This window comes from Pelecanus crispus, chromosome 1 (genome assembly GCF_030463565.1).
Source record: "Pelecanus crispus isolate bPelCri1 chromosome 1, bPelCri1.pri, whole genome shotgun sequence".
NCBI classification, from domain to species: Eukaryota; Metazoa; Chordata; class Aves; order Pelecaniformes; family Pelecanidae; genus Pelecanus; species Pelecanus crispus.
The window spans coordinates 17,219,984-17,245,810 of record NC_134643.1 but is presented as its reverse complement, the minus strand read 5'-3'; the positions used below and the strand labels follow the sequence as shown (position 1 = coordinate 17,245,810).

Sequence of the window (25,827 nt, the reverse complement as noted above, 5' to 3'; positions counted from 1 at the left end):
TAAAATGAATGGGAAACTAAGAAGAATCAGTAACTATAGTAAGAGAACTAAAAAGGTGTGATTTATTCTTTTTTTTTTTTTTGATAGACACAGCTTATTATAATTTTCCTAATGCTTCTGGATCTATCTGAAAGGCTCCATTTTTCAAAAGTTGCTAATATTTTGAAACTGATAAAGATACATTAAATTAAATGTGAAATAGCCCTTTCCCAAATGTTTTCAGAAAGCAGGAAAAGCTGCATGAGTTTACAAAATTAAAATACAGTATGTTGGCTTTTAATCAAAATATTAATGTTTCTATCTCTCTACTGATTATTCTTGTAGGTTATCATCTAACAGACATCAAATCAATCAACTCTTACAAAAAACGCCCCTTGCAGCAGCAGGCAAAGGTAGTAGTTTTGTCCTCGTTCTATGTAATGAGAGACTGAGGCATACCTGGCTTCTCCAAAGACCAGAGAAGCAGCCAGTAATAAATCAGTGTGAAAGTCAATGTCCTTAGAAACACAAACCAAAGTAGAGCAGTAAAATATAAGTTTACCCCATGAGAAAACTCATCATGGAAAACAAATCCATCAGCAGATTTAGTAATTATAATTTTATTAAACAGCCCTCTTGCTAAGGAAAACACATCATACCCACCACTACCTCAATCAAAGTGTCGAACATTGCATAAAAAAATTCTAAATAGTACAGAGAGATGACATATGATTTCATTACTGTCATTATTTGTACCTTCCTTAAGGAGGGACTGTGTGATAAAGAACACAGCAAGCAATGCAGCATGGATCAAGTGATGCTCCAGACTGGCAGCTGACCACAGGAGGACCAAGAATATTTTTACCAAAGAATTACTTTGTGTCCAAACATCATAAACAAATAACTCTGAACTGTATTATTCTCCTTCATTAATTCTGTGTCTTATTTCTATATTATTCTCTGTTCTGTAACTAATATGCTTTGTAAGAGACATTTGTATCTACATTTCAAATGTATGACCTTTGAATATGTTAACCAGAGCCAAAAAGCAAAGAGTTCTGTGACTGTATGAAAAGTCCACATGGGAATCACACCTATACAGCTGGGTCCAGATAAGCAATAAACTCCTGAGGGGCTGGCCAGATGTATAAGGTGTCGGGGCCAAATATATAAACATGTAAATCCTCCATTTCAATAGAGTACAAAGGAGAGGCAGCACCCAAGAACCAGAAGTAGCAGTGCAGTGCGAGGAGAGATCCACTTTGCAGAAAGACAAGAAAACAGGCAAGTACCGCAGAGGAAAAAGGGTTATTGAGCATAGGGAATGATACAGAACTGGGTCCTTCCCCTCTGAAAAACTTGGCCTGGCTGGAGACATAGAAGAACTTACAGAGGAGATGTATTTTAACTGATCTGGAGGTAGACTGTGATAAAAGTAGCGATCTGAGATTTTTGTTCTTTTTTTTTTTAAGATGTGAGGAACGTGCTTTTCCAATCTCCTCTGTCATGACTTGACATGTGAAAACCACTTCAGGTTTCTCAACTCCAAATCAAAATGGTAACACTCCAAATACACAATTATTATAACTTGGAAATACCAAATCGCCTCCAAAGTGCATGTTTTAATTTACAAATTTGGGTAACTGTATCAAACCAGATGCGACACTGCCATCGCTGTTCTGCCTATATAAATGCATTCAAATACTGCAAGTGTAGATTAACTCCCACCCCTTGGGAACTGCAGAGGGCCAGCAACTTGGCAGGTGGTCCCCCACTCTGCTGTGTTGCATTAACTAGAAGTTTGGATCCCTGACAGCAAAAACAGAACAAAATATGGAGACATAAAACCTTCCCAGCTCAACACTTGTGAACATTATTTCAGGAGGAGCAGGAACTGCTTCTCTCTTCCAAACCTTGCTCTTGGAAATGTCTGAACCTTTCAGACGTTCAGCCAGAGGCAGGTGTCGGTCACAGATCACTTCAGCCAGAACGAGCACGTAGCGCGGGAGCAAGCAGGGACTTACTGGGTAAATGGCAGCGTGCGGCTGAGCATAGGCAAGACTGCTCGCTCTGCCTCTTTCTGCTTCCAAGAGATGGCTACGTGATGAATTACAGTGTTTGAATATTTGGAAAAAAATGGAAAAATCCAGAATTCTGTCTTTTACTATCTCATACAAGAGATGAATTAAAATCACATTAGTGTAGGTAAGGTATTTATTGTATTGTATTTGAGATAACTATGCAAAGAACTACATTAGTTCTCAGAAAGTGCTGAAATGGCTATGTGATACACTTTCTCCAGTAGTTTTTGATACGATGTTCTGAATTCACATTAATGAGCCAGAAATTACATATCATATAGACACACATGAGATTTAAAAACTAACCGGCTGTGGAGTTCCAAATATTTGATTCCTTATACTGAAAAAAAAGCGTAAAAACCTAAATGAAAACATTGTCAAACATGGCTTGAAGGAGAAACTGCACCTGAAAAAATAACATGCTAAACCTCTATTTTTTAAATTAGCCTTTAGCTCTAGTACTATACTACTAGTCTTGAAAAGCTATATGATTTCACATAGAAGACGAGGTCAACGCTGTTCTTTTGAAGAGGACTACTGTGATAAAATTAGCACTTGAAACTTTATTTTCATTTGATTAATAATTATGAGGAATATACAACACACTAATTAAGCACTCACCTGTTAAGCTACCAAGTGTAAGTTTCCGGCGACCCATTCTTTCAACGAGCCAGACTCCCACGAGGGTAAAAATGAAGTTTATAAACGCCGTCAGTGCAGCCAGCCAGATTGCAAGCCTGTCGTCTTCAACTCCTGACATCTGCAAAATGGTAGCACTGTAGTACCTGCGAGTGGAGGGAGAAACAAATACGAACACCACTGATTTCAATTTGGCTCATGTTATAGTTTCTGATTTTAAATCGAAAAAGATCATAAATATCAACTGTGATCTTCTGCATAATGCAGCTGCAAACTGACACCCAATTACCCTGGGAAATTAGGCATAACCAAGGCATAACTTGCGCTTGACTAAAGTTTTGACTGGAATACATCAAGAGAGGAATTGCTGTTCCCTTGGCTGTTTGTATTTTCAATGGTCAATCATACTCTGCTAGAAATGGGGTTTGCATTTTTAATTTAAATAAATCCGGCTTTCACATCCAGCTGTTGCTTTATGCTCTATCTTTTTTCTGCCAAAACATGCAGGATTTTAGCACTCTGTACTGTCTAGGGAAAGATAGCTCAAAAATCAAATACGTTTTCACTCTTCCTAAAGGTCATACAGAACTAATCTATGGCATCCAACACGTTGCAAGCGACACTTACAACCCCCTGGTTTTAGGTTTTGCAGTTTTATTTCACTGCCACTGAAGCGCCTGAAACCATCTTTATCATATTACTTTTGTCTTAGCCAGAATACAATTGCTTTGAAATGCCTCAGCACCACGTTGCACGGATGTGAATTGACACCCAACAGGAGCGTTTGACAGAAGTTTCCACTTCTCTCTACAATGAATCAACCATTCCACACAAACAGTAACTCATAAATAAATCAACTGAGCAAAATGAAAAGGGAAAAAAAGGAAGCCTTCTACCATTTTTCACAGAGATCAAATGAACACAGATATTGTGCCTATGTTCTCAGGGAGAGCTAAATAAACCTTCAAGAAAACATGAGTAGTTTTGTTCATGCTGCAGAAGCAATTTTCGTCTTGTTCTATTAATTTGTGCTGACTGAAATACTGAATATTCAAGCCCTCACATACCTAGAAGCCTATAGGCTTTCACACAGTAATAACCATCAAAAATGTCAAAGCTCACTTGTTTTTTTTCTGGTCAAAATGCAGCTTGCTTTAAATGTCCCCTTGTTGTCTTAATGCCCAGATACGTTATCCTTAGAAATTTTAGTGGTCCACATTTTTCTGTTCTAAGCATAAACCACTTTTTATTTCAAATCAATAATCCATGATTGACAATATGCTCAACTGACCACTTGCAAAAGTGCTTGAGCTAAGACACTACCAGCCATAAACAATTGCACCTATGGCTGGATGTTACTGCTTCGCTCCTTGGCTAAGACAAGGTATTTAGATCCTCCCAGCCCCCTTCCTCAGCTCCTGTTCCCCACCAGTGCAGCCATCTGAGGCCATGCCTACACAACCAACTCGTGGTGCAGCTGGAGAGGACCTCCAGAGTGAAACTGCCGGGACTGAGGAGCCAGTATCTACATACACATGGGTTTGGAGCCTGGCTCCATGGCCTGCCTGCCCGTTAGCGACTGCAATGCCTCATCCAGGCTCATTTTGTCTGAAAGAGCTGCACACCTTGAGATCCTGGCAAGGGTGCGAATCATGGAGAGATGAAGATTCATGAAGGATAGACATCATCTGAATTAAAATGCTAATGTTAATGCATCCTCACTTCTTAAGGCTCTCTAAATTAAATTGCTAACTGCCTGTCAAAACTTACACCATACTGCACTGTTTTAGTCACCAAAACCATCCAAACAGTCTCTGATCTCCCAATACACCTTTCTTTTTCTTCTTAAGGGTAGGAAAATAATAATAAATGTCAAGTCTTGGCCCACTGACACCTACTATGAAACTCTTATTTACCTCCACCAGACAAGGCTTCAGGAAGCCACATTTAACTCCACACATCTAAATCTTCTCAAAATCCAGTTCTACTGGGAACTCAGAAATTGCCAGTTGTCAGCAGCAATGTATAGCGTACTGATTCCATATGGTTAAAAAAGCAAAGAATAAAGAATCACATAAAAGCACGTAGATGTCTACCGCCTGATATACACAAACAGGCACCTTCTGCCCCTGACATTCCTTCTGGTTGCTTATTGCACTCACTGGTTATATATTCTCAACTAGAAGCTTACTGTTTATCCATAAATAAACAACATATTTCATTTCTATGGAAAACAAACCAGGAAATTTACATTCTGCAAATCCAAATGCCAAGCTACCAACGCCTGGGTGCTGGGCAATGACGTTCATGTTTATTGTGGCACAGCAATCTAATTTCAAAAATTTAAAAGAACACTTGCACAGGTTATGATAACTGCTAAATATATTTGCTTGTGCTCACCTATTTTAGTACGCCCATTTTTTATACCAACCTGTGCAGCCCTAACTGCCTATTAAGGTAACAAGATGACAGGTCTTTTTAATTTCTTCCTGACAAGGAAAAAAACTATGCAGCAGAAAAAGGTCAAGTTGTGATATTATACAACCACAGTGAATACTGCAGCTCCTGCAGGGAATGCAATTTCAGTGACAGTGTTGTGCAGTCCTAGCTTATTTTCTAAAATGTAAAGAAAATGACAAAAGCACATGCGTATCTTTGGAATTTTCAAGCAAGTACTGTATGTTAGAAAGCAAGTAAATACAGATAATTACAAAGCCACACAAAGTAACTGAGTTGGATATATACAGAAAGATTTTAATATTGATAATTTCTGAGGATGTCAAAATTATGAAGTTGTTCTATCAAGAGTTGCTATCCATTAAAAAAACCTGAAACATTTCCACATTCAAGAATCCTCAGACTAATCCTTTGACCATATACTGAAAATGCACAGTATTGGAAGAAAGGAAGCACCCCCAAACACTTTCCTCCCTCTTCTTCTTTAAAGAGTCAGTATTTTTTAAAAGCAATGACATCCGACGTTTAAAGAAAAGGAGAACTTCCTCCCTTCAAGCAGGTCTTACAGACAATTCCAGAGGCATCAGGGTTCCCAGGTTAGCTCACTCAGCAGCAGAGAAGCAGCCCACCATACTGGGCTTTGTAGCTCTCAATCAAAAGAAAAAAAAATGGCTGTTGATAAGCTGCCATCACAGCTTTGATTGCCCCCATCCTTCACAAGGGGTTGCTCCGACCCACCTGTTATACCAAGTCTACTCCAACAAAGTTTCTGTCTAAGGATGTCAGCCTTTTTGGACAGAATTTGTAATTCTTCTAAAATTAATGAATAAATCTAAGTAACTCAGAAGTGCCTTTCAACATCTGGAAAACATTTACATTTTTGCTTTTAAGAAAACAAAAATAGAGTACTCTGGCACTGCTTTGCAAGAGTTTGTTGACATGATTCTATGTTCTAGCACGATACTTTGGAAATCACTGTCCAACTACTGAAACTACTCAGTCCAAGAAAATCAGTCCCTCGAGATAATGAAACCCTCTATCTTTTTTCCTCAACTCAACTGAAATAATGCAATGTAAAATGGCAAGTAGTGCAATAGCCAAGAAGCAAATGATTAAATATTGAAGAAAATCCAAAATGGTGGCAATTTCAACAGATTTACATGCTTTTTCTGCAACTGTGCATGAATGAAGATCCTCTCCTCTATCAGTTTATTACATGTTACAATTATTGCACTAAGACAGACAAAAGTATTCATAACAAAACATGCTCCACATTCACCGAATTGCATTTCATTTACACCTTCAACCTGTTTCTCTGCTTCTTCAGGGATTACTAAAGCTTATTCCCATCAAGTTTGATGATTCCATCATGAGCGCTGCATTAGATGTGTCCAGGCTGGGCCAGGTGTGCAGCGTTACCTGGACAAGGTACCGAGGGCTCTGCAGCTTCCCCAGCCCCATGCAGGAGGGCTACTGCACCGAGGGAAGCCCGGTCATAACCTCCTCCTGCCTAAAGTCCCAACTAGAATGACTCGTGCTGCCAAGCATAAGACAAAGCGTAGTTATTTTAAAAACAGCAATATATTACAGCCTATATACACATGGAATACAGAGTCTTGTCCCCCAGCTGACTTTTGAAGTGGTGAAAGGCTCAGGTGAGAAGCAGCAAGTCCACGTTTTCAGGTACAGACACTTGCAGGCTGGCCATGGTGCCATCTATCAAGCCAGGCAGCTGCATTAGTATGAGACTATGCCAATGCCAACCGGGAAGCTGGACCATTTAGACAGACACCATCCTGTAAAAATATCTGAGGGACTAATGCTAATTCGAATTTCACATTGATGCAAACAAAAGTGTCCCACTCAACTTACAAGTCTTTTGCAAACTATCCCACATCCGTGTAAATACAGTTATAATGTTCTCCAAGATAGCTTGTTGTTCTGACAAATGCTTTGAATACATACATTATGACAACAATGAGGAAAACAGATTAAGCCATCCTTCACATTTCACCTTTAGGTGATAAAAGATCATGGTGCTTTCACATCTTGCTAACCTGAACGGCAACAGCCCAACAAATGGCATTGCCATGGTGTGCAACACAGAACCTCTGCAGCCAATCAACGCTTGGCGGTGGCTGGCTTAGCTTGCTGCGTCCCACATGAATCACAGAATCATAGAATCACAGAATGCTTTGGGTTGGAAGGGACCTTTAGAGGTCACCCAGCCCAACCCCCCTGCAGTGAGCAGGGACAGCTTTAACCACATCAGGTTGCTCAGAGCCCCATCCAACCTGACCTGGGATGTTGCCAGGGATGGGGCCTCTACCACCTCTCTGGGCAACCTGTTCCGGTGCTTCACCACCCTCATTGTAAAAAATTTCTTTCTTATGTCTAGTCTAAATCTATTCTTCTTTAGTTTAAATCCGTTATTCCTTGTTCTGTCACAACAGGCCTTGCTAAAATGATTGTCCCCATCTTTCATATAGGCCCCCTTGAAGTACTGGGAGGTCGCAATAACATCTCCTCGCAGCCTTCTCTTCTCCAGGCTGAACAACCCCAACTCTCTCAGCCTGGCCTCATAGGAGAGGTGCTCCAGCCCTCGGATCATTTTGGTGGCCCTCTTCTGGACCCCCTCCAGCAGGTCCATGTCCTTCTTGTGCTGCAGGAGGAGGGGTTGGGGAAAGACCCCATGCTCCTACATACAGGTCCTGAATCATTCCACCTACTCAAAGGCCTGATGTGAATTTGCACATGGTATACTTTTGCTGAGAACTGAAAACTAACTTGTATAATAGTACTATCGTTATTAAGTGGTTTTAATCCTGCAGAGGTACACACCTTCCTCTTTAGTCTTTTGTTCGCAGCTTGAACACAACAATCTTATCATGTCTGGCATTTCCAAAGATTCAGAGGCGCTGAAGAAACAAGAAGCACAAGCAAGCAAACTCCCATTGGTATTACCAGTGCTGTAAAGAGGCCAGGCATATTGAGTAACTGCAGTTTCCTGAAAGATTGACTATATAAGCTTTAGAACACCTTCTAGAGCAAAGCAGGCTTGTAGACAGAGCAAGCTTGCATCTGCCTGTCCCATCCATTTCCACCTACGTTATGAAAGGGATTTAATCAAGAAAGTTGAAGTTGACACTTTCATCACTAAGGCATTACCATGGCTTCACCAATATGTTAAATGGTGGCAACTCATCTGTAGAGATGAACTCACAGAAACAGCAGGAGAAAGCAAGAGCAGCATATGGGAAATTAGATGCCAAAGTACTGGAAATGAAAACAAGATAGGAAGAAGTTGATATACCTGCAAGGAGCCAGGTGTGGGGGCTCTCCAACAGGAGGGATGCTATGGCCCTGCTAAGCACCATATGAAGCCTGAAGAAGGGGAAACAGGCACATTGGCAAGGTGCTGTAGAAGCGGCAAAGTTAAAATATCCCTTGGTTAGACTTGTTTGAAATAAGGATCGCAGAGCAACACAGCAGCATTTGATGATATAATTGGAGCATTGGATAATGTGGTTCAACTTCCCAGCTTCATGTTCTGCACACCACAGTGATAAGGGAGATGCAGCAGTTTCCACTCACAGAGGCTGCATTCAGAACAACCAGGGACACCAGTCTGGAGACCTGGGCAGTTATGGAAACTCTGCTGCTTCCCTGTCTACATCTCTGATCGTGTCTGCCTAATCTCCTACCTTGCTTTTTAAATCCCCTGCTTGAGCAGGTGGTTTGGACCAGATGACCTCTAGAGGTCAACCAGTCAGTGATTCTGTGAAACACAAATTTGATTGCCTCCTTTCTGAACTCCTATAATATAAATTAGTAACATTAATATCAACAGTAGCACTGATATTATGAAATACCTGAGCAGAGATCTACTTTTCAATGGGAAATGCCTTTGCCAGACAAAACTTTGTTGATGCTGAATCTCCATTAGCTATGGATAATGAAAATGGAAAGTCACAGCAAGGATACGATCTAACCTTATCTTTGACATTAGACATATAATAAAGTTGATCACAAAAGCTGTAAAAATCCATTTCATCGCTATGATTCAGCATCAGTCCCAGGACTATCACATTAGTCAGTTTACAGCTTTTAGATTCCTTAAAAATACAAGCCTTAAAACATCAACTGTTAAGTTGAAAAAGGGAGTATCAACCAACCTCAACCGCTCTCTCAAAGCCTATATAGAGACACATGGGGCAAACCTGTCAAACCTCTGATCCAACTTGACTGTAAACTTTTTAGTCATCTTTTCACTTACTTAACTTTTGAAAATTATGCAGACAGCCTCTTGCTTGAAACTGCATGACTTGATTGCTTTTCCCTTTAGCATGAAGAGCACCTTCCTTCACTTTGTATTTTGAAAATGTACCTCGTGTCCTATATGTATGCCCTACTGCAGACTGGCAGCACCCAAAACAACACGATTAGCTTGTCTCAAGGTTCTGCTCTGCACAGTAATGTTTCAGTGCCAGTCCATTGCAGGGCACTCCATGGTTCTCTAAAATAGTAACAGTTGCTATGTTTCAAAAATGTTAGTAAACCTGGTTTCACCTTATGCATTTAAAAATCACAGAGAATGTGAACAATGATACTTACACAAGAAAATATTGTATATTTAAATATATATTACTCTGTGTGCAATCATATACACACACATACACACACAAACTTTGTGGCTAATACCATTCTGTTAAATGCAATGCATCTTGTTTTACTTCACATGATGAATCTCTTCAGCAGGGCAGCAGGGGACATTTTGTCATATCTGCTGTTGTCTTCCAAAAGATACTTAACAATAAATTTAATCAATTGTAAGATGTTGCTGTTTGTGCACGTCAGCGGCATCTCTCGTGGCACAGATGAGACATGCCTGTATGACGATGTACAAACAAGGAGTCTTTTATCATCTATCCACTGGACGTCAGTAAGACCCTTCTAACTCATTAGCTCCAAAGGCAACCAGGCTTCAGCTATAAAACAGGACTACTGGATACACGTACCTTTATTTTCAGGTTAAGAAGGCAAAATACCTAAGGACTAGATCCTGAAATCTTACTGAAGCAGGCTCTGCTGCTTTACAGGACTCCAATTTAAGACCAACAGTTGAAAATTCTTTCCCATACTTCCACTTTTGAAGTCCTGAAGAGCTCTCTGAGGAAAAAGATTGCTGTATCATCTCAAAGTCTATACTGGATTTTTCAAAAAGAGTGCCTGGGAGGCAACCTGGGGGAGTGCCACTGTATGCTTACCTACTGTAATTATACCTTCAAATTCCAGATTCAGTAGTAATGATGTATTGTGTTGTAAATGTTTTCAGCATAGAGTGAAATGACACGTGAATGTCATTTGTTACAATCAGTATATTTTGATAATAAAGCCCCTCAGCATTTGGTACTGTTTGACAGATAATTCTTTACACCCAATATGTTCGCTGATTCACCACACGTCGTCCACATGCAAGGCACATGGAAAGGTTTTAAGGATTACCATTTAATTAGATTAAGAAAGCACTGGATTTTTTTTAGTGTCCAAAGAGACTAAATTCTATAGCTATTAAGCAAAGTAAGTGTACCAGTATTTGACAGGGATTAAAAATACCTTTAAGGGCTTAAGATCACCAAGATACACAAAGGAATTCACTTCCCTAATTTAATGGGATTCTGTCACACAGCTATTGGGTCATTTGAAAATACTGTTGCAGTATCTGGTGTGAGACTGGAGAAAAATTCCTTTTCATTATTTTTTGTTTATTTGCTCTGCACCAGATACATCTCTGCACACAGCAAGAGTGCTTTTCATGCTCAGTCATTTCACCCATTTACGTGGGTCCTTCACAGGTCTCACCTGAAACTAGGGGGGAGGGAAATTGTTTCCTTCTTCGTAACAGACAAATAGTAAATTTCAAAGAGGATTTAGAACTATTATTTAAAAGGAAAAATAACCCAAAAGCAGAAAAATAATACCAAACCTCCACGTAAATCTGTAACAGGCAAAGTGCTCTGTAAATTCAAGGACAGAACCCTATAGTTAAATCCATCGAAGAAGTAGGTTGAATTTAACCGGAGAGTTAAACTGAAGAGTAACAGGAAGAACTGGAAATTAAATGAAAGCACTGGTAGTAACAAAGTCTTGACCCTCCTCCTCTTCCCAAAACAGAGATGCAGTTTCCAGCACAGAACAAGTAGGCTGGACTCTGTACCACCTATAAGCTTAGCATTGCAACAAAAAGCAAAATAATGTCAACTTTTTCACCTTGGCTTCACTGTCTGCACTGAACATCTAACACTTCAACAGGACCTTTATGAAAGAGAACTACCACCATCATCCCTATTTTATAAATGGAGACCAGTGAGGCTTTGGGAAGAGGAGGAAGACGGATGACTATTTGCAGTTATCCACCAGTACCACCTGCAGCAGAATAATGATGCTCCAGACTCTGACTGCAGGTAAGTGCTCTCTGCAAATTAATACGTATAAAAGCAGAGAAAGAAAATCCCCTAGGTGTTCCACAAATAGATCTCATTCAATTATTCATTTATTCTGACAACTTCAGTTTACTTTAAATTATGTTTAATATTCCAGAGTATCCTAATGCTGGAAAAAACTAATGCCTGCCATACGCTGTCTGGAATCCCAAATAGCCAAATCAGTCCTCATTAAAATCAATAGATTTGCTAAATGTACATAGCTTTGAAAAAAAATAAAATAACCAAGCTAGCCTCTTTGTTTAAGCCAAGCTCAGCGGCAAACAAAGGGACTATATACACTGTAGTCTCGCTATAAGAGGCAGGAGCCAACAAGCTGGGAGTAATGGGATCTTGAAAGGTAATGAAAAAAAAAATGAAACGGGCTTTCTTTTGAACCTCATTCACGGATGCTTTCTCAAGAAAGAGAAAGCTTCTGTGCTAAATATTTGTTTACCTTTTGGGAAAAAATGTACTACTTCTAATTTTTGCTTATGAATAATAAAAAAATAACCACAATTTAACCCCAACTTTTCATCCATGGTTTAGTATCTGAATGGAATCACGCTAAATGTCCCAAACTTCCCTTCCAGACAGGCAGAAGGAAAATCATGTATTAATAAATGCACTATAAAGTGTTTAATAAAAAAGTAATTTTCAGTGTTCTTTAAAGGATCTGATATCACAGTCATTTTTCAGTTAAGAAAAGAAGAGGATTTTTTCACGCACAGCAAGACAAAGTGTTATTCAGTTTGCACAGTGCTTCTTTTCAGATAGCACAGCTTCAAAATATTGCACCTCTACTTCTTTTATTCACCCCAGCAGGGTCAGATTCGCCACATACACTCTGTGGAGCTTTATACAGGCCAGCTCTTAGCAACCCTGTTGGTGGGGCTTCCTGAGGCAGCCATCTCACATTTTATTAGATAGCACTGAAATAACTGCCTAAAGGTACCATACTGTCACCTACCACTGGGGTATCTGAGCTTTGTCTACATTTTTCCTAACTGTAAACATATGACAAATACATATTTGTTTAGAATAATAATTTCAATATATACAAATGTGAACTACATTAAAATGTCCATTTAAAAATAGCCCTTTCCATGGCTGAGATACACAACTCAATCCTGAGAGCATTAGCCCTACCGTTCCCCTTACCAACAAATTCATTAATACACACACATGTATCTTCTTGTAGAAGGACACAAACATTGCACAACTACTTGGGAGAATGCAGCTCGTTCAGAGTGATTAGATAGGACTAAGAGGTCACAAATGGTATCTCTAACATTTTCTGCCAATTCTTCAAAGACCACAGTACTGCATACACCGGAGATGGTACTGCATCCGCACAGTGAGGACAGGTAGTATGTGCTTCTAAGCTGTAGAATACACATCGAATAAATGAACCTTACATCCACAAAGCTGCAAAGCCCTAATTTGGCCTTCGATAGTGTAATGAAATACGACACAACCTTCTTTACAGATGTGACCACATTACTGCCCATTTTCTCTGCTACTGATTCCTGATTTCTGCTCACTTAGCCCCGTGGTGGTCTGAGCCACCATGCTCACACCAGCTCCTGCCCCTTTTCCTCCATCCCAGAAGCTCTGTCAGGCTCCTGCTCTCTCACCATCCTACCATTTCACTCCTTGCACAGAGTAAATTCTTTCTGATATCTCCTCATTTCTGAATGCACTCCTGCTAGTCACTTAACTTTTTTAAAATGGAATTTAACCCCCCCACATACTCCAACAAAAAAACCAAAACAAAACCAAACAAACAACCCCCTCCTTCACTCCTCCAATTCTTGTATTTTCAAGTAAGAGGTATCTCATGAAAGCTCAGCAGCTAAGCACAGGAGACTAGATTTCAAAAGAAGAATACTTTCTCCCATGAAACCACACTTTATACTTCTTTTTAATGAGTAAGTGCACTTACAGACAACGTACCATTATGAATCTAAGTTTACAGAGTCTTAAATGTTTGTACAAAACCGAAACCAAGATCTCTGTAAATCTCCCAAATCTGTAACTATCTTACTAAAAACTCATTCTTCCAGATACAGAACTTTATTTCCATATTGAAATCATACAAATGATCAAATTTGTCCATGGCAAAGAAAAACTAGTTAATATTCCAGTGACACTACAAGTATTTATTCGTAAGTGAAATCTTATTAATATTCTATCCTTTTCAATTTTAATTAGAAGCTGTTGCATTAATAATGTTTATCTTGCACAGCTTAGCATTTTTGGAGCTCAACCCATGAGAACGATTGTAATGAATTCTTGCTAAGAATCCACAAAATTGGTCTAAAATAATGAATAGGTCATTTTAGTATCTTCTGATCACCAAGAAAAACTTAACAGAGACGTAATAAAGCCTTTGTGGCTATCAAGCTATGTATTTATTTATTTCAAGATACTGATTGACCTTCTGATACAGATTTCCTAAGAACTTTTAAATCTGAGTCTTGCCTATTTTGTAGAAATCAATCATTAATTGCTGTATCAAGCCTCCTTTCTTAGGTCGCCGAACTACATGCTAGTGTCAATTTTAAAATGGAGGAAGCCCGAAACTGCCCTTCAGCTTCCTTCCTACTTGTCCCAATGTCACAATTATCAAAGCCAAGTGGCCAGAGACAGCACTGCTCTTAAGAATGGAGCAGCTAGACAGCTCAAAACCAACAGAATGTCCTCTAGATCAGGTGTCAAATATTTGAACGCAACATCCCTGTCCCTCCGGAAGAACAAGCGTTAGGCCAGACAATGGGCTGCACTTCTGGAAAGGCAAGAGGATGCACAAGGGAAAAAACTAATTTAACCAGAAGTTAGGCTACTGAGACGACTGACTGTCAAGGGATTCCAGAAATGAAAAAAAAAACCCCAAACAGAAAAAGATACAACCAATAGCAGAATATATTGCTGGGGACATAGGGTTGGACAAAGGACAGCAGAAATGAGAAAGTCAACAGTTAACGACCCTGTGAGGAAAAACTCATCTGCAAGGTAAACACGGTTGACAAAGGCCCTGACACGTGGTGCAGGATGGTGTCAAAGGCAGCACCCAAGCACACAGCAACGCAGCCAGTGTTGTGCCATGGAAGGCTCTAGCATTGCTATATTGTTAGGGAGGAGGTCTTAAAGCCGCTGCGATGACCCTAACACGTACACCCAACGATGTTAGAATAAATGGTGGAAGCCTACTTTAAAAACGTTGCAGTAAATACATATTTTCTTCTCATTCTGAATTAGCCTATTACAGCACCACCAAAAAAAAAAAAAAAAAAAAAAAGAAAAATCTATTGGCACCAATCCCACAGTCATTCAGGGAAAACTCCACGATGAGCAATGAGGAATAACAGTGTGCATATGTGCATATGAGTACACCACAGCTGCAGTCACTACTGGGCACAATGCCTTTACTAGTAACAGTTTTAAGCATATGTTCTATGTAAGAAAAAAAAACCCAGTTCTGGGAAATAACTGGCACAAAAGTCTTCCCTGGGCTCAAATGCACAGATGCACCCATATTATCAACAGTCACTTCAGGACTGTTTAAAAAACAAACCCAAATGAGTAAGTCTGGAGTGACACCATCTGAGCTCATTATTCATGGTGGCACATGAGATCCTTTTTTGGAGTACTGGTTTTGGCAGAAATATCCTAAGCTGACAACCCCAACTGACCATTCTAAATCTGCATTCAGGAATTTGTATTTTTAGATATTTCTGGCACCAAACACCAAGGAATGGCAACCGTTCAGTGTCTTTCAAATTCATGACACTCACTTGTGCTGCTTTAATTGAGATTTCTAAATCCAATCTCAGGTTTTAATATTCATACAATCAAATATTACCCTTGCAATATATTTCAGACATACACTGCACATAGACTGGATCTCGACAGACTTGTATTTTCTCCTTCCTTAGAAAACAAAATTAATTGCACAGCAAACTTAAATGCGTGCGGTGTGAATATTAATTTGGCAGTGTCTGCTTCTATTACACACAGTCTTTTCTGTTGTCTTTCGTCCCATCTGTTCCAGCCAAGAAAGGAAAAAATCATGGCAGACCCAAAAAATTCCATAGAGCAATATCACCAATGTACACAGATTTTTTTCCTTTCATGTTCAGGATGGGTAAAACCATAGAAGTAATGTTAACATAGCATATAAATGACAATCAGAAAACCAAATGGTTTGGTTTCTGATGTTTGAATGACTAATCTACCTGAATGCAGCATCTAGCTGCTGCTTTTGAAACTTCCTCTTCACTTGCAACAGTAAGAATTGCCTGAACAGCCTAGTTCTTTGCCTCTCTCTTACTACAAAGTCACCTGCAAGCATCTCAAGTATGTGCTTTTGCTTTTCTGCCAATAAACAAACATCATCAGTCTCAAGTTCTGCTGCTCTACCCTGAGATCCTCAAGTTAGACCTCTTCCTACCCATGTTATTTCACTCCATGGCCTGAATATGCTTTGTGGAGATGCTCTGCTTCCAGCAGAGGTGAGAAGAACTGGATTCTAATTCCCAGTCCAAAAAGTTCAATACAAAAATGTAACAGCATCAGCTGGAAAGACCCAGAACAAGCTAGAGATTCACTTGCACAAGCTGAGCTCCTTTCAACAAGTGTGCCTCACCTGGTGCGCTGGGTGCCCGAACCACCAAGCCCTACTGTACCTTGAAGTGACCCTTCTGACTTCTTTTGAGAAAGACCTGCCCTAGGTGAGACACCTCACTCTAGAAGGAGATTCATGGCTGAAAATGCAAGAGGCAGCAGGTATCGCCCCGCTCTAAAGGGAGGTATTCCTCCCCCTGCCACGTCCTACAGCATGGCTTGCTGGTCCTCTGGTCAAGCCACTGACTTTTGTGAATCCCCTTCACAGACACCTCAGTCCACTCATGTTCTATGCAAAGATCTCAGGAATTTTACCTGAGGAAACTGAATTTGCTCATTCCTCCATGGATTTAGCTCTTAGCTTGTACTTTCTTATTATGTGAGTGCAGCTATGTTTCGCCACTGCTGTGAAGTTGTGACATCTGTACCAGCTGCCATTCATAAATGCTAAGCAGGATTATCATTACTCTTCAGATGCAATGAGAAAGTTAAAGCAGCTACAAAACAGACCCCTAGCAGAGGACTCCCATACTTTTCTAATGTACTGTGAAAAATAAAACTGTACTTAGAAAAGCACTGAATGGCTGTTTTGGGAATGTTTCAATATAGCCTGTGCAATGAAAGCAAAGCAATGTGTTGTGGATGTGCTACCTATTTAAAAGGACAAACACATGCTCTTTTCTTCAATACGAAATATAACAATTAAGCAGCACATCAAAATTATTAGAGCTATATAAAGCACTGTGAGGACTAATGTAATAAAAAGTTAAACACTAATGTAATAAAGAGTTAGATTCTCTACAGTGTAGAATAGTAGCCTTTTAATCTACGAACCATATGCTAGGCAATAGATTTGTTTGCTGAAATCTCTAGAGCGTGTTATACACTGTATACTTCTATTTCACAGGGAAATTTTGTTCTAAATTTATATAAACAATGTTTAAAATGGTCTTAAATGTGATAACCACATAGGAGAGAACTTACTGTTTACACCATGTATACAGTTCAGTATTAGGGGTGCATGCCACCATTTACTGCTACGTCATGTGTAATACTTACATATACTTTGAATTTAAAATTCAGTGAAGCTGCTAGAAAATGCATATAAAACGAAGTTTAAGATAAAATTGCATGAAAATTTCTAACACAAAGTCAATAAATATCTGAAAAGATTCTATGCTAGATATTTTTAAGAGTCCCTTCTGAAACTACATTTTAACTGCTCTCTGAAATAATCACTGTTACTTGTGAACACCTAGTAGAGGATAGATACAGAATGGTCTTTGTGTTTAACTGCTTCAAACAAATACTTTCCATATCAGCTGTCTGCTTTCCTGTGTTGCCTCTGAGTAAAGATCACTTACATATTTATCATTTCCTTGTTGCAACTAATTAAGCTGACAAGTTTTAAATCCCTGGCAGCTTATGTTATTCAGACCACTTATTCTGCATGCAAGGACAGCTTGACTACATACAATTTGTGTTCTCTGTCCTTCAGAGTTCATCACGTGAACTCAAGGCCAAGATCAAAAATCTAACTATTAATCCCAGTTCTATGGCTTTGTAACCTTGGAGAAGTCATTTCATTCCTTCATATTTGTTCCTCCTCTGCAAAAGCTTTTAAAATATCTTTTCTACACTTCTCATGGGAAGATTCGCATGTGGCTAATACTTGAAAACAACTGGAAAAGAGAAAGGAAACAAAGGTGGGTGTTGATCAGTTCTCCTAATGCTCACCTGCCATGGTTTAACCCCAGCCAGCAACTAAGCCCCACACAGCCACTTGCTCACCCTCCCCATCCCACTGGGATGGGGGAGACAATCAGAAGGGGAAAAGAAAGGAAACTCATGGGTTGAGAGAAGAACAGTTTAATAATTGAAATAAAATAATGAATATTCAATAATAATAATAATTGTAATCAAAAGGAGAACAACGAGAGAGAGAGAGAAACAAACCCCAGGAAAAACAAGTGATGCAACCACTCATCACCCACTGACCAACACACAGCCCATCCCTGAGCAGCAATCGCTGCCCCCCAGCCAACCCCCCCCAGTTTCTATACTGAGCATGACGCCATATGGTATGGAATAGCCCTTTGGCCAGTTTGGATCAACTATTCTGGCTGTGCCCCCTCCCAGCTTCCTGTGCACCTGGCAGAGCATGGGAAGCTGAAAAGTCCTTGACTAGCATAAGCAGTACTTAGCAACAACTAAAACATCAGCGTGTTATCAACATTCTTCTCCTACTAAATCCAAAACACAGCACTATGCCAGCTACTAGGAAGAAAATTAACTCTATCCCAGCTGATATCCCAGGATATCACCAGAAGTACCCCATGGAGGTCCGTGTTACAGCTTAGGAATATGCTGAACAGCACCAGTGATCTCGAAAAGGGGGAGGTGAAGAGTGAGGTTGTTTTTCAGGGCAATGAAAACGAAATCTGGATCTTTCTCTTAATTTGTTAAGAAGTTAAAATTGGTTTTCGCTACCTTTCAGACTCCCATAAGAGAGTACTGTCAAGATCATCTTCCGCTCCATATGAGGAGCCTCTTCTGCAAAGAATGACTGGTGGGACTGGGTCTGTTTTGAAGATAAAATGCAACAATCCTCAACAAAACTTTAGCACTGATGTGCTCAACTGATGAGTACTTGAAAAACGCTTCAAAAGGCTACACTAGTAACATCAGCACTAAGCCCTGCACTTGGCAAACACTAATCACAAAAGCAAAGTGGGGACAAACTAAGGTATTCTTTTTTAATTAAGGAAATGGAGAGAAGATATGAGGAAGAATAATTACATTTCTTTAATTGTGTATTAATTCCACAATTTAATGAAAAATTAATCTAATCATAACCTCAATACAGAATCTACTTTATATCCATCAATGTACTATCTTACTGGAAATCAATTTAACGTACCAAATAGTAACACCTCGGGTTATACAATTCTCAGCCATTTACAGAACAAGGGGCCTCAGGGGGAGTTAAGCAGAATATGCTGCTGTAAGAAAGATTTATTACACATATCTTAGCATGACAACAGGGCCTTGGGATTCCCCCTGTTACTTCTGCTCCATCATATCAGGTATACATTTACGACAACAACAAGATTGAACAGCGCTGAAAATAATAACTTTAAAATGCAGGTAGCCTGCTGCATATTATTGTAGGAAGTTATCCTCTTTGAGCTCTAACATAATTTTAAAACATGAAAGATCTGATTTCTGACAGTACCAAACCAGGTGAGTCCTGAACACTACCATGGTGAAAGGAATAAAGTATATGAAAAGAGGCTGAGGGAGGTGGGTTTGTGTAGTCTGGAAAAGTCTACACGTATTTTCCACAGCCTAAGCAGGGCTACTAACAGAGCCAGTCTCAGTCACACAGTGAAAGGACAAGAAGCAACCATCACAAGCTGCAAGAAGTTAAATTCCAACTGAAAATAAGGGAAAAAACTTCTTCACCATGAGAATGGTTAAGCATCAAAACAGGTTGCCCAGGGAGGCTGTATCCATCCTTAGAGATTTTTTAAATCTCAACTGGATAAAACCCTGAGCAACCCAATCTAATTTTGCAGGTAGCTCTGCTTGGAACAGCACAGTGGACCAAATGACCTCTAGATGTTCTTCCTAATTTACACTACTCACTACAAGTTAACTCCATAGCTAAAGGCTGCTCAGTCATTTTCACAATCAGGCATTTAAGACATGCGAAGACCATTTCTAAATTTCTTGAGATTCATCTAAAAGAAAGGATGAGAATGAAATTCCTAAATCAATCCTGCGCTACTGCAGGAAACCACAATGCACTTCACAAAATCAGTTAAGCTCCACCTTACATTATGCTCCATAACCATCCCCTTCCAGCACTCAGGAACTGTCTTCTGATTTCAAGCCCGTATTTATCACCAGTGGCAATGAATCCTAACTTTGTTTCAATTTTATTAGCAAAATGAAACCTTTGGCACTAAGGTCTGTAACAAGAATACTAAATAAGGAAAGATTAATTAATCTTTGCAGTATGGTACCTTTTCTCACAACCTTCTGTCACATCATCTTTGCTTAAGACCTTTACTCATCTTATGGTTCTTGAGCAATGCCAGTTATTCTTGAACTAAAGTTGAACTAAAATTTTTTCATGTGAAAGAATCAAAACTTGGCTAGAGTCTAGATAAACGAAATTTTCAACATTTTCTTGTTCTAACAAAACCACTTATCTGTTCAACAAATAATATCTGGTTGGTCTACAGCTTGATTTTTCTTTGTTAAATCAACGCATTGTGTCCTGATTATCCCATTTTCTTTTATCCAATTATTCTTCATACTTTTAATTAATTTTCCTTTATTTGCTTGCACTTCTCCTTCTGTATTCACCTATTATTTTATCCTAATTTTTAATTAAGCTGTCCTTTTACTCTACATTTCTGCAGCACCGTCCTGCTCCACAAATAAGCCTTTAAAATGCAACAGTAATACAAATACATTTTATTAGGCTCGAGGCTGGCTACCACAAAATTGCCTGGCTTTCCCCACTAGTTAATGAAACAATTCTATGTTTTGCTGTATTCATGCGCCAATAGTAAAGCTTGCTGTTGATGGATATATTGTTCTCTCTTTTCTGAAACTATTCAGCTATTACTGGGCTGGGGAAGAAAAAAAAAGTACCCTTTCAAGACTTCTAGTAAATGACACACCAGTTATTGCCAATTTGTTTGCCTCTTCTTTTTTTAAACAATACCAAGTATGTAAAATAAAAGAGAATGTATGCCGAAAGCCAGAAAAGTGAAACATTCAAATTTATGGAATCAGAGAAGAGGAAAAAAAGTTCTATCATTACAGTGTGAACAATGAAGAATGAAGATGACTGCCATCACCTTATTCATAAGATGAATTGTGTTTTACACAGAAATTGGTTTTATAAGCATTTTTCATCACTCAGACACACTCAGCAGGTAAAAACAAATGGCAGTGTACACAAGGTTTGTTTAGAACAGTCTTTAGGGGTTTATGTTAATAATGTAGTAAACATGAAACAGCATAATATATCAAGTTTTCTCATGCAGGCAAAGGTACTTCACCTCTAGTGCTTTTAGATGAGTAATCACCTGTTTGAGTATAGTCTAAGAAAATGAACAGCAAAAATGTATTACAAAAAATGCATAGGATAACTTTGATTCTTTCTTCTGTTTTTTTCTGTTTCTTTTTTTATTATTATTATGATCCTTGCACTGCCTGCAGACTGTAATGTCTAAATAAACTCATTTTGGTTTGTATTCATGCTTCACCCAGCAGGTTCTACTGAACTGATTATCTGGTGAATACTTATCATTTCTTATTAGAATAGGCTATATGGAAATCAGAATGAAAGATTTGTTAAGATAAAATAATAGAACTGTATAAAAACTCAAGTGAGAATACAGACGAAATTCTGTTATCAGATGCCTTGTTAAGGTCTCTAGAGAAAGCCAGTCTTCTTGACAACTTTAATTTAAATCCCGCAACTGGGATTTTGCTGGAAAATGTCACACTGAACAAAAATTTACATTTGAGAATTTTCATGACAGGTATCTAGACAACTTAGGGGCATACAAGAATTTGAACTGAAATATTTTAATGAAGTAGCAATTACAGGGCAACAGGCATCAGCTTTCAGACAAAGTCAATTCTCCCCAAAGGTCCTTTTAGAAACAGCAACCTTGAATGAAAACTGCATCTCGACCTGACAGCCCAGCTGATGGAAGATGACTGCCTTCCTGGCGTGCAAGACAGATGATTTACTGTTTCGCAAAATATTCTACTTCAGACTACTGAAGACTGTGACTATGTATCCTCATTGCACTGGCTTTGTTGGTCTGCTAAGAAGGACTCTAGAAATAACATTTCAATAAAAGTCCTTTTCTTCTCAAAGTGGCCAAGATGAATTAATCCCAGAGGGGCAAGAACAGTGAAACCAAGAGGAGAAAACCCATCACATAAATTAAATTTCTGTGAGTTTCACTGGCATAAAGGAAAGGTCTTCTTGCCTGAGGACACTCAAATCAGCAGTCCTGAGAGCAATTTTTCATTTACAAGACAACCAAAAGGCAAACGGAAGATGGAGATCTACAAAAATACGAAGCAGCAGCAGTTCACCAACTAGACACACCTGGCATATGTGGCAAGGGAAGAGTAAAAATCTCCTCAAGCAAAGCTGTTCATGAACAGGGTTTTCCTCTTTTTGAGGCAGCAATCCACGTATATGCTGGGTGAGCATTCCCACATTTTGCACTGATTGTCCTGGCCATACTAACTTCCTCAGATATGGCCTAAAATGTTTGGAGCAAACTACTTCTTGTGAAACTGTGTACTATGTTTATTAGATGCAAGTGCTAGTATGGACTAGGATCAAGTAATTTAACTTCTCACTCATCTACTTTTTTTCTCTCTCTTTTTCAAGGTCAGAGATAAATTTGTCAGCAGGTGACTCTGTGAATGACTAGTAGGATGACACTGCCTTTGTCCTGTTCATTCCTACTCAGAACAAAGCACCTCTGCATGTAGGAAATCTGGGGCATCTTGTTATCTCTGCATTCCCAGTCATTCAATCTGAATGCTGTTTTTCAGTCATAACCTACCTTTTGTAATTTGGAGTGTTTCACAAGATTTTAAAAAGTAGATCTGATGGATGGTAATGGATTAGTCACACACAGGGCCAGCCAAACAGTGACTGGCTGACGATAAAAAAGCTAAAAAGTTAGCAAAATGTAGGATGTAAAACCACCCCTCAAACATTCAATGGTCTATCTGATATGAAGAAACATTTAATAAGATACAATCTTATTTGTTCTGAATATTTCCCCATGCCAATATAACAGAAGTTAACAGACACATCAGCATGCTAAAACTCCACTATTCATCTGAACTCCTGCTTGTGCTTGTGCTTTTGCCTGGTTTTCCCTGCTGACTGCTGCCTTTGTCTTCACCCTTCCTGGCTTTTTATTTGGTCTTAACTCCATCCCAGAATCTACTTAATGCATCAAGAAAAACATCCAGGATAAACCCAAGTAAGCTGTGTCTAAGAGAGACACAGATCAATTTTCTCAAACAAAAGCTTGTTTGGGGATCCTTGCCAAGAGAAGAGCACCACGTAAAAATACAGTAGCAAGACCCCCCTCTACACATGCTGTTTCACTGTTCCTCATAACAGTGCTTCTAATAACATCACATACCTGCAACAACATAATTTATTTCCACATTTCCATATTTTAATGTGCAGAGATGTTAACACACTTCTTGAAATAAAACTTCTGCAATGGTGATATCTTAAAGCTAAGTTGCTATTTTATTTTCTAGTTCTATAATACACATACTAAATGTGCATTCTTTTGCTTAAAATTTTACCTTTTCCTCTCAGTCTGACCTCCAGCCTGAGCCTTGGACTCTCCACACCTCTCTGTATCATGCAAAACTTGCTCTTGTTATTGTCATCTCACTGTGATCACTGGGGCTTCAGCAGGCCCACTGCTCCCGACCAGGGAAGTGCCTGGCACTCTTTCCAGAAGACTGACTCATTGATCTGCTCATTGTTTTAACATTGAGAAGAGAACACTGAGGGCACTTTTGCAATTGCTGGCATAATTAGCACTGTCTGGCAAACAACTCAGATTACCAAGGTGTTGCAAGAAGTGCATAGTATTTAACATAAGACAGCATACAGGAGAGATCGGTAAATCATTATCATACCTGAATTATCAAATTCTCAAACCTGATGCTAGACGGTCCTGTATGTTCTTCATTTACATATTTCACTGTAAAATAAAGCATGCTGCAATATAAAATACAAATATTCTGGGGTTACCAAGTTAAGATAAATTCTGATAACTATTGCGCCCTCAAAACACCAACACTGACATTTCAACTGCCAGACTGTACTTGGGCTGGCAAAAAAAGGGTGACATCCAACCATTTTCTCACTCAGATTTTAAAATCTCAGCTTCATTTATTAAAAAGGTTGTCATATATCATCAGTAAAGCTCCTTTCTCTCATTGCAATAAATAGAAAGGATTATCTATGTGGGGTTTTCTTCCTTTAAATGGAAAGACTACTTCTGTTAGAGGAATGAGATACTTATGGCCAGTGCAGAAGCTGTTGTCTGTGACATTTAGCAGTGCAAGACTACAACCTTCCTTCTGGAAGGGAAGCCTGGATAAGGACAGAGCAAGATTTCCATCAGTAGGCATTAGGGGGAAGGAGGAGGGGAGAAATCAGATCATTAGATTCCACACTGGGATAAAAACAATTACTTAGAAGAGAACTGTCTGCAAAATTACACTGTCAGAAGCAAAACATCACATAGCCTCATTCCTAAAGGTTGACTGCATTGCTGAAATATCTGTCTCCACCACTGGGAAGGACTCGGTGTGCTAAGTGCTGTTCAAATACAGAACAATTAAATGACCTCTCCCAGAAACCTTGCAATGTAAACACAAGGCAAAAACCCAAATGGATGCTGACAGACTGGGAGAGATGAGATAACGAGGAAACACCGCTAATCCCTGATCTGCAACCATGTCAGCACACTGACACCATGGACCTCTACTGCTCACTGAGATTCTGCTTTGAGAAGGTTGCTTTATTTTTTTTTTTAAGAGTCAGGTTCAGGAAGAAAACTTGCATTGCAGGGGAAAAGGAAATTAAAGGTGAATAGCTTTCAACAGATAACATAGGTAAAATGCCTGGACTGGGGAAATACAAGATTGGTACAGTAGAGAAAGGAAACACCAATTTTCCTGAGTGGTCAACTGTACAACTGCACAGCGTGTCTACCTGACAACTTTGTCCTTACAACTTTGTCCTTTAAGGAGTAGAGAGAAAGTACAAAAAAAAAAAAAAAAAAAAAAAAAAAAGCTATGTTAAGGTCTTTACACCTAGTGCAGTGGCTACAGTAAGCTGTTCTGCCCACAGGGACAAGTCTAGCAGGCAGAGATCTGTATATTGAATAAGCCAGAGCTCAACATACTGTTCTTAATCAAAGTACACTGGAGCAGCCTCGTTCAGAGTAGCTGAAAGCCTGGATCATCATGGCATCATCATGTTGGAAAGAAGCAAGTACCACCTCTCACCGGCTCACAACACTTTTTATCAGGAATACTTCTGAGAGAAGCCAAAAAAATACATGCTTTGTCCTTGAATGCTGGAGATTTGGGCATCCCCTGAAGTTAGGGCTGACATGCTGCTCTTGCTTTAGACTGCTGACACCCCTTACCAGACTCAGTAACATTTTCTCCAGACACAAACCTTAAGCCAGCTGCCTTTTCATTCAAATCCTTATCTCAGGCTGGCACTCAGAAATCTGAGTGATGTAACAGTCTGCATTTCATGGGAATAACTGTTGAGCTGGGAGTTGTCAACATTTATTATGGGCATAAAGAGACTGCCACATAATGGGAGACTGGAGAAAATCAGAACTTGTATAGTTTTGAGGAGAGGCAAAAGTGCATGATATAAATACAGTTTTTGAACAAGGAATACTGAAAGAATGTTAGCTTTTGCTAATTATACTCTCATATGGGGGGACATGGAA

The 25,827-nt window shown here is 39.3% G+C and overlaps 1 protein-coding gene across 1 annotated transcript in view; it reads right to left on the bottom strand.

Annotated features, from left to right (window-relative positions):
- Positions 1-25,827, bottom strand: part of SLC2A13 (solute carrier family 2 member 13) — a 166,658-nt gene that overhangs the window by 42,132 nt on the left and 98,699 nt on the right. Inside the window, exon 5 of the mRNA XM_075725358.1 lies at positions 2,682-2,845. Coding sequence (XP_075581473.1) covers positions 2,682-2,845 — 164 coding nt within the window. The remainder of the gene's footprint in view (positions 1-2,681; positions 2,846-25,827) is intronic.